We start from the raw sequence: 9,973 nt of genomic DNA, 5'->3' as shown, positions 1-9,973 counted from the left end.
ACTCACCTCAGCCTCCCAAAGGCGTGGGATTACAGGCTGAGCCACCGAGCCCAGCTCATGCCTAACTTTTTAATTTTTTTTGTAGAGACAGGGTGTTGCTATGTTGCCCGGGCTGGTCTCAAAGTCCTGGGCTCAAGCAATCCTGCCACCTCTGCCTCCCAAAGTGCTGGGATTCCAGGCATGAGCTGCCATGTCCGGCACATTCTTTTCTTCTTGGGGCCTGATCACCTTCCTCTCTTCATCCATCTATAGTTCCCTTCTGTTTTCTCTTTTCCTCTAGGCCCCTTCTCTGGTGAAACACATTCCCTGCCGTGGAGTAATCTTGAGCACAGATGGGATCTCAATCACTCTAAGTAGGCCCCAGGTGACTGGGGGGACCCTTATTCCTTATTCTAGCAAGAGGGAGAGCCCTGCTCAAACCTCTTGGTGGCTCCAGAGAAGGCCCTGCACTTGAGGAAGAACCCAGGACCTCAGGTAAGAGCTGTACAGCTGTTTCACTAGGTGGCCAGGGAAACCAGAAGTTGGGGAGGACAGGGGTAGGGCATTCCAGGAGTGGGCAGCGGAGGAGGGCGGGAAGGTTGGCATGTTAGGAGGCCCCAGAGCAAAATCCAACACTGCTAAGAGAGAGGACAGCCCCGAGCCCTGCTTGCTGCTCACCTAGTCTGCCCAGCAGCATCTGTCCCACATCCTTGATGTCATTGTACTCGTGCAGCTGGGTGATGTGGTCCTCCAGTTCGTCCACACTGTAGCCTCTGGGATGAACAATGAAGAGAAAGGGAGAGGCAGCATCATTAAGAAAGCTGATAGCCGGGCTCGGTGGCTCCGCCTGTAAGCCCGCGCTTTGGGAGGCCGAGGTGAGTAGTGGATTGCCTGAGCCCGTGGGTTCGAGACCCACCTGGGCAACTTGGTGAGACCTCATCTCTACAATAAATCAAAAAAATAGCCGGGCGTGGTAGCGCGTGCCTGTAGTTCCAGCTACTTGGAAGGCTGAGGCAGAAGGATTGCCGGAGCCCAGCAGGTCGAGGCTGTGGTGGCCAGGAGTCGCCACTGCACTCCAGTCTGGGCGACAGAGTGAGACTCCAACTCAAAAAAAAAAAGAAAGAAAGAAAGCTGATTAGGACCCCAGGCTCAGACAGTAAATGAGGCATTTGGTTGCTGTTTCTCTTTTATTCAGAGGCAGGGTCTTGCTCCATTGCCCGGGCTGGAGGGCAGTGGTGCAATCATAGCTCACTGCAGCCTTGAACTCCTGGGCTTAAGTAGTCCTCCTGCCTCAGCCTCCCGAGTAGCTGGGACTACAGGTATGTACCATTACACCTGGCTAATTTTATTTCTTTCTTGATTTTTTAGCGATGGGGGTCTCACTGATCTTGAACGCCTGACCTCAAGTGATCCTCCTGCTTTGGCCTCCCAAAGTGTTGGGATTACAGGCATGAGCCACTGTGCCCAGCCAAGGGAATCTGTTTAAGAAATGTTCACTATGGACCCTGCCCTCATGAAGCTTACAGCACGGTAAAGGATCTGCCCAGCCCCTCACTCCTGGGAAATGTGCTCTGTCCCTTTAGGAATGGGTCTCCAGCCACACTGGCAGCATGTGATCCTGACTACAGATGAGGGACCCACAAGCAGTTACATGATCCAAGCTGCCAGGGAGATTCCCTCATGTGTACAGATGAGGGACCCACAAGCAGTTACATGATCCAAGCTGCCAGGGAGATTCCCTCATGTGTGAAATGCAATGTCCACAGGCTGCTCAGTCTCTGCCATGTGGCTGGAGCAAGGGGCATGGGGAATTCCAGGAATTGTGGAAGAGCCATCTGCAGAGAGAGCAGGGAGTCCAGGCACAGATGGAAGCAGAGGCAGAGAACGTGGCTCCAGAGAGAGATGGGGAGGGCAGCAGCCTCCATTCCCAACAGCTTTCCAGCTCCCAGTTTCAGGCCCTTTCCCACCTGACCACCTCCCACCGAGAGCTGGGGAGACACCCTGAATCCAACAGCATAGTCCTGTTTTTTTTTTTTGAGTTGGAGTCTCACTCTGTCGCCCAGAGTGGAGTGCAGTGGCCGCTCGCAGCCACTGCAGTCTCGACCTGCTGGGCTCAGGCAATCCTTCCGCCTCAGCCTTCCAAGTAGCTGGAACTACAGGTGTGCGCTATCACGCCCGGCTCATTTTGATTTATTGTAGCGAAGAGGTCTCGCCAAGTTGCCCAGGCAGGTCTCGAGCCCGCAGGCGAAGGCAATCCGCTCACCTCAGCCTCCCAAAGGCACGGGATTACAGGTTGAGCCACCGAGCCCGGCTCATAGTCCTATTTTTATGCTAAGCTAGTGCAACTGGACTTCAATGACTATAATCCCAGCACTCTGAGAGGCTGAGGCAGGAGGATGCTTGAGCCCAGGAGGTGGAGGCTGCAGTGAGCCAGGATTGTGCCACTGTACTCGGGCATGGGTGACAGAATGAGACCAACTCAAAAAAAAAAAAATAATAATGCCAGGTATGGTGGCTTATGCCTGTAATCCCAGCATTTTGGGAGGCGAAGGTGAGAGGATTTCCTGAGCCCAGAGTTTGAGCCCTGGGCAACTTGGCAAGACCTCATCTCTATAATAAATCAAAAAAATTGGCTGGGTGTGGTGGCATGCACTTGTAATTCCAGCTACTTGGAAGGCTGAGGTGGAAGGATCATCAGAGCCCAGAAGTTGAGGCTGTGGTGGCCGTGAGCGTGCCACTACACTCCAGCCTGGGTGGCAGTGAGACTCCTACTCAAAAAAAAGAAAGAAAAAAGCTATCTTAGCCACACTGAGGAATCCAATGAGACTTACTCAGAAATTAACTGGGAGATTTCCTTGTCTAGCATGTCCCTCTTCTCCTTCAGTTTCTGAATGTCAAGGTGCAGAGACTTCTCGGTGGTTCCATCAGCCTGGCCAGACTTGAGAGATGGCCGCTGAATGGCAGAAAAAATCATCAGTGGGATGGACCAATTATCCACAATTCAAAGGTTACATGTTGTCCCCCAATGGCCACTCCCTGCTTCTACTGGGTGATAGAATCCCCCACCTACCAGTCCCCAGAATAAGACTACATTTCCAAGCCTTCCTTGGAATTAGATGTGACCCTATGAGTAACTTCTGGCAAGTGGAACTTAATCAGAAATGGTGTATGTGTGGGAGGTTGAGACAGGAGGATGGCTTGAGCCCAGAAGCTTGAGACTGCAGTGAGTTATGATCACACCACTGCTCTCCAGCCTGGGTGGGTAACAGAGTGAGACCCTGACTTAAAAAAAAAATAGAAAAAAATAAATTTATGTTGGCCAGGTGCAGTGGCTCATGCCTGTAATCCCCAGCACTTTGGGAGGCCAAGACAGGAGGACCACTTGAGCCCAGGAGTTCAAGACCAGCCTAGGCTACATAGCGAGACCTCGTCTCTATAAAAATCAAAAAATGAGGGAGGCATGGTGGTATATGCCTGTAGTCCCAGCTACAAAGAGGCTGAGGTAGAAGGATCACCTGAGCCCAGGAGGTTGAGGCTGTGGTGAACCGTGACGGTGCCGTTGCACTCCAGCCTGGGCAACATAATGAGACCCTGACTCAAGGTGTATGTGACATCTGGGAGTAGTCCTTCCAGGGAGAGGGCATGCCTTTCTCTGGCCTTCCTCCTTCCTGCTGGCTGGAGTGTGGCTATGACACTAAAGCTGAGCAGCTACTTTGGATGATAAGGCAGAAGTGACACATTGAGAGTGTGGAAGAACAAGATGGAGGTCAGGGACCCTGATGACCATTTCAGCCACTGTGATTTGGGGTTTTCTTTTAGTCTCAGCCAAACCCAATCCCAGTCAATGGGCCTGCCCTGGCCCCCAATCTGACTGCAGAAAATTCACTCCATGTCTCCTTCTCATGTCTGCGATGTCACTGGGTTTATAATCTCATTGGATAAAGCCCTTTCCTGGGGCTACAGTTCATCTTTGCCTTTTCTGTCCCTAAAAGCTGTGAAGGCCAGTGCCAAGTGAAAGGTTAATCTTCAGGAAACATTTGTTGGAGGAACTGTCTACAAATGATACAAGAGGAGACCAGGGAAGATGCTGCTTCTGTTTTTAGGTCAGTGGCTTGTAACTTACTGCTTGGCAAACAGTGAGTAAGCTCTGCTTGCCAGGCACTGGCAAGACTCCAGGGGCAAAGTCACGAATAAGACATCAAGCCTGGCCCCTGTCTTCCTGGAACGGATAGCTTAGCCCAAAGAGAAAACACTCAACAACGATCTTCTTCCTCCCGCTATCTCCATTTAAAGCTCTACTCATATGCCACCTCATCAGAAAGGCTTTTCCTGATTACCCTGTCAAACCCAATCACTCACTATCCCTTTTTCCTGACTTCTTTTTAAAAATTAGTGTCTCACTCCATTGCCCAGGCTGGAGTGCAGTGGCATGATCATAGCTCACTGCAGCTTTTACCTCCTGGGCTCAGGTGATTCTTTTGCCTTAGCCTCCCAAGTAGCTAGGACTACAGGCGTGCACCACCATGCCCTGCTAATTTGTTGTTTTTTTTTTTTTTTTTTGAGTTGGAGGCTCACTCTATCACCCAGGCTGGAGGGCAGTAGCACACTCCTGGCTACCACAGTCTCGACCTGCTGGGCTCAGGCAATCCTTCCGTCTCAGCCTTCTAAGTAGCTGGAACTATAGGCACACGCCACCATGCCCGGCTAATTTTTTTTTTTTTTAATTGTAGAGATGAGGTCTTGCCAAGTTTCCCAGGCTGGTCTCGAACCTGCAGGTTTCTGGCAATCCTCTCACCTCGGCCTCCCAAAGTGCTGGGATTATAGGTGTGAGCCACAGCGCCTGGCCAATTTCTTTATTTTTATTGTTTGTAAGGACAAGGTCTTATTATGTTGACCAGGCTAGTCTCAAACTCCTGGGCTCAATCAATCCTCCTACCTTTGTCTCCCAAAGGATTGGACTTACAAGCATGTGCTGCCATGCCCAGCCATAATAGTACACTATTTCATATCAGGGACTGGAGTATTGCTGATATCCTGGTAGCAATCCCTAGCAGATACCCAGGGACTGTGTACCCAAATGCTCTAAGGCAGGAGAGAACACATACACTGGAAAGAATGACAGTGGTTTCCATTGTGGGTGGAATGGGTGATAGGGGACAGTGGTGTAAAAAAGAACAAGAGAGCTGGGCACAGTGGCTCCCAGGACTTTGGGAGGCTGAGGCAAGAGGATTGCCTGAGCCCATGGGTTCGAGATCAGCCTGGGCAACATGGCGAGACCTCATCTCTACAATTAAAAAAAAATTAGCTGAGTATGGTGGTACACACCTGTAGTTCTAGCTACTTGGAAGGTTGAGGTGGAAGGATCGCCTGAGCCCAGTAGGTCAAGGCTGCAGTGGTTGAGAGTATGTCACTGCACTCCAGCTTGGGCGATAGAGTGACACTTCAATTCAGCGACAACAAAAAAGAACAACCAAGTGTGGTACTGTTAGAAAGGCGAGGCAGAGCCCAGTTTGAGAACCTGGGGTGCCAATGAGGATATGAAACCAGCTTGAGGAGGAGCTGGTAGTGTTCCTGGTTGGGATGCCGAGTGCGGGTTGACTTGGCAGGTGGGAAGGCTAAGATATCCTGCAGGTAGCTCTGAGTGTCCTGAGAAAGTTCAGGGCTAGAGAGAAATGGAAGTTGTAGACACTGGCTAAGTCGAAGGCGTGGGAGTGAGACTATTGAGGGGCATGTAGAAGGAGAACTGCAGAAAGAGGAGAGCAGAACCACTAAAAAACACCCACGTTTGCTGGGTGTGGTGGCTCATGCCTGTAATCCCAGTACTTTGAGAGGCAGAAGGGAGAACTGCCTGAGCTCAGTGGTTCAAGACCAGCCTGGGCAACTTGGTGAGACCTCATCTCTACAATAAATCAAAAAATTAGGCGTGGTGGCGCATGCCTGTGTTTCCAGCTACTTGGAAGGCTGAGGCAGAGGATTGCTTGAGTCCAGCAGGTTGAGGCTACGGTGGCTGTGAGTGTGTCACTATACTCCAGCCTGGGTGATAGAGACTCTTGATTCAAAAAAATAAGAAAGAAAAAGAAAAAAAAGGCTGAGTGCAGTGGCTCAAACCTGTAATCCCAGCACTTTGGGAGGCCGAGGCAAGAGGACTGCCTGAGACCAGGGGTTTGAGACCAGCCTGGGCAACTTGGCGAGACCTCATCTCTACAATCAAAAAATAAGCTGGGCATGGTAGCATGTGCCTGTAGCTCCAGCTGCTTAGAAGGCTGAGACGGAAGGGATCACCTGAGCCCAGCAGGTCCAGGCTGCAGTGGCCATGAGTGTGCCTGGGTGACAGAGACTCCTATTCCAAAAAAAAAGAAAAAAAAAGAAATGCCCATGTTTACCCAAGGAGCAGCAGGAAGCAGAAGAGCCAGCTAAGCGGGTAAAGAAAAACAGAAGCAGGAGGTCAGGAGGATGCCCCTGCACAGAGGCCCAAAGAAGAGCTCCCAGCGCTGTCACTTTTTGACTGTACTCATCTCTCAGAGGCCTCACCTGTAACATGGGGATGATAAAGTATCCGCCTCCAAGGTGTTGGTGAGATAATGTAAACTAAGCTGACTGGCACATAGTAAGTGCTCAATAAAGCCTTGTTTTTAAAAGGACAAGGAAGCTGGGTGTGGTGGCTCATGCACTTTGGAAGGACGAGGCAGGAGGATCACTGAGCCCAGGAGTTCTATTTCTCTAATTTCTAAAAAAGAAAATCTAATCTAAAAAAGAAAATAAAAAAGCTAGTCAGGTTTGGTGGTGCCTTAGTTCCAGTTGCTTGGGAGGCTAAGACAGGAGGATCGCTTGAGCCCAGCAGGTCGAGGCCGTGGTGAGCCATGATGGTGACACTACACTCCAGCCTGGACAACGGAGTGAGACCCCTGCCTCAAAAAAAAAGGGGGTGGGGGAAGGAATGAATTAGCATGAAGGAGAAAGGCACAAGCTCTAGTCAGATACCCCAAGATGGTCAAAGACAACGGATACCAATGTACTCTCAGGGAGGAGCTCAATCAGTCCGATGTTTTTGGCCAACTGTGGTTGCCACCCTGCCAGCTGGGCTCACTACAGCTTACTTCCACAGCCTCTGGGGAGCCCCCGTGCATGCCTAACTCCCTTTCTCCCTCTCAGAACTGTGTTCATACTGTCCTGAAGGGCTTTTTGTTTTTACGTCTATTTATCTTTCTCAGACTGTGGCTTCGGGAAGGCAGGTGTGGCACACACCTGTGTCCCAGCAGCTGCTGAATCAATGAACAAATGAACACCAAGTCTTTCAGGAACTAACTTGAGGGTGGTGGTGGCGGAAACCCCATCTAGGGATGGGAGAGGCTGTTTTGGAGATGGCTTGCCAGAGCAACTGAAGGCGTGGCCAGCGTGAAGGCCAAGCGTTTTCCTGATTGGGGAGCTGTGGGTATGTTTAAAGGCAGAGCTGGGGAAAGGGAGAAACCAGTGAGCGGGAGAGATGGCAGGTGCTAGAGAGGGAGCAAGGCATCCGACGAGGAGTGAGGAGGAAAGGGGCGGGAAGGAGCTATACTAGGAAAACGGGACAAGACCGAGGGGCAGGAGGAAAGGAAGCGGAGGGATGGAGAAACGACCTGGAGGGTGTCGGTGGGTTGGGGGAAGGCCCAGAAGAGGGCCGAGCGGGGTGGGCAGCTGTGGGATGCAGAGCGGGACGGAGGCCCAGACATACTCACAGGGGATCGGAAGGCCCGGCGGCAACGTCGGTTCGGTCCCGGTTCCGTCCTAGAGAGGAATTCGAGGGGAAAGGCTGATTGGACCGACAGCCTACTCCCAGAAGAAAGGGGTACCGAGGGGCGAGGGGCGAGGGAGCAGGAGCAGCCGCCAAGAGCAGCGACGGAGACCGGATCCGGCTGGGAGGGGGCGAATACGCTTCCGGGGTTAGGGGGAGGGGGCGCTCTGAGAGGGGCAGCGTCTGGAGGACCGGAAGGAGGTCCCTGGAGGTGATTTCTGGGACGACAAAGTCTGACAGGGATGTGAGGAGTCAGGGACTGTGAAGTGATGCACTTTTCCCCCTGCTGCCGTTCTCCGCCCACCTCCCGAGCCCTGGGGTCCAAGGCCCCCGCGCCGGGGGGCTCAGCGGCCTAGGAGGGTCCAGGGCGGGGGCCAGAGAGCGGCGTCTCACATCCACCAGGTAACCGAAACTCTATGAGGGAGACCAGAAACCGTCGCACAGAAAGCTGCGTGCGCATCCGGCGGGGGCGTGCCCTCGGGTGCGCGGCACGGCTTTCATTGTGACTCCACTCAATTCTCTGGGCGTAGGCTATCTGGCCACGCCCCTTTTTGTACGTGTCGTTGGCGTCGACCAATGGGACGAGAGAAGTTAGGCCACGCCCCTCACATTCCAAATTCGATTGCCTATATATTCCGGGTCCCGCCCAGTCTGGCTCACACTCACAGCTGCGCGGTAGCTGCCGGAAGCAACTTCGCGGTGGTTGCCGGGATCGCGGTGATGTGGCCCTCCCCTTACCCCCCTTCTAGTCCCCCCCCTCCCGCGATGTCGGAAGAAACCCGACGGAGCAAACTGGCTGCGGCCAAAAAGAAGGTAAAACGCGCCGGGTCGCGGTCCCCCGACCCAGCCTGATTCCCCTCCAACGGCAGTTCCGTGGTCGAGTCTGTGCCACTCCTGAGGCACACGGGCTAGCCCCTCGGTACCCCTGCGCTCCCCCAACCAAAGTCTTTTCAGCCAGCCCCGCCCCCTCAGCAGCCCAGCCCCAGCCCTCGCCAGTCGCTCCGGGGTGACTTTGGGCCGGTGAGCCCCGGGATTCCCCACTCCGAACTTGGCCCTCGCCTCCTGCTGCCCCAAACCAGGGCTCCCTGGGCGCCGGTCTCCAAGAGCCTGGATCCTGGCCCTGCGTTCCCCTCCCCCACCGCGGCGTGGCGACTCGGGCGTCGGTGGGAAGGAGCGGAATGTTGTTACGTCACAGTCCCCCTCGGGACTGATGACTGCCGCCAGCGCGGGCTTTGATCTTACGACCCAGTCCCCTACGTTTTCTCACCCCTTTCTGGTTTCTCTGGTTGTGGCACAGATTTCCAGCTGGGCGGGGACTCGGGACTATGGGACCTGGGACCGAGAGGTTTCAGGCTCCCCTTCTCCCTTAACTTAGAAATTGACAGTGTGGAAAGCCTGCACTCCACCAGTGAGCTCCCAGAGTTGGCACTGTCTCTGGGTGGCAATGGGAGAATGGGTTCGATTTGGTTTTCTTCTACGTTTCTACTCTCCAGAGAAACTAAAATTCTTTTCTGAGTTCCCTACGTCACATTCCAATTCCCCATGAGACTAGAGACTCTTCAATAAGTGCTCTCTGGAGTGAAATCTGCTTATCCTCTGTGGAGCAGATCCTGGAAAACTGAACTGAACAGCCTGAATCTTCCCAAAAATCATATTCTCAACCTGGGGCGCTCTGAGTGCCACAGGATAAATATGGGGCTTCTTTCTGAAGCATCAGTTTTGCTTGAGTCTCTTGACAGAGAACAATGTATTTAGAGATGTCATTTGCATAGGTTTGTAAGATTATAATAGACTTTTCTCTGAAACGACGTTTGGATTGTCCTTTTTGTTAGGTTTCCATATTCACTAGGAGTGTGTTTTTGCTGATTTTGCCATTAGGATACATTGATATAAAAGTTTGAGAAGTACTGGTGTGCAGTTGTAACAGATATAACAGAAAGGACCTCAATGTCTAGTTTTTTTTTTTTTTTTTTGAGTTGGAAGTCTCTGTCAGCCAGTCTGGAGTACAGTGGCATGTTCACATATCCTTCTGCCAATTAGCTGGATCCACAGGTGCATGCCACCATGCCTGGTTAATTTTTTTGATTTATTGTAGAGACAAGGTCTTGCCAAGTTGCCCAGGCTGGTCTTGAACCCTTGGGCTCAGGCAGTCCTCTCGCCTCTGCCTCCCAAAGTACTGAGGTTGCAGGTGTGAGTCACTGCACCTGGCTCTTTTTTTTTTTT

The 9,973-nt window shown here is 52.4% G+C and overlaps 2 protein-coding genes across 2 annotated transcripts in view; one reads left to right on the top strand and one right to left on the bottom strand.

Annotated features, from left to right (window-relative positions):
* The window catches only part of SWI5 (SWI5 homologous recombination repair protein), a 10,101-nt gene extending 1,891 nt beyond the window's left edge, over positions 1-8,210 (bottom strand). Inside the window, 5 exon segments of the mRNA XM_021713702.1 lie at positions 658-752; positions 2,811-2,932; positions 7,695-7,743; positions 8,055-8,147; positions 8,149-8,210. Of these exon segments, the coding sequence (XP_021569377.1) occupies positions 658-752; positions 2,811-2,932; positions 7,695-7,743; positions 8,055-8,147; positions 8,149-8,210 (421 nt within the window).
* A 260-nt stretch (positions 8,211-8,470) lies between these two features.
* Positions 8,471-9,973, top strand: part of GOLGA2 (golgin A2) — a 19,751-nt gene continuing 18,248 nt past the window's right edge. Inside the window, exon 1 of the mRNA XM_008060643.1 lies at positions 8,471-8,563. Coding sequence (XP_008058834.1) covers positions 8,471-8,563 — 93 coding nt within the window. The remainder of the gene's footprint in view (positions 8,564-9,973) is intronic.

Source organism: Carlito syrichta, unplaced genomic scaffold (genome assembly GCF_000164805.1).
Source record: "Carlito syrichta isolate Samal-C Ts95f unplaced genomic scaffold, Tarsius_syrichta-2.0.1 Scaffold304686, whole genome shotgun sequence".
NCBI classification, from domain to species: Eukaryota; Metazoa; Chordata; class Mammalia; order Primates; family Tarsiidae; genus Carlito; species Carlito syrichta.
The sequence above is the reverse complement of the archived record's forward strand: the minus strand, read 5'-3'. Positions and strand labels throughout refer to the sequence as shown.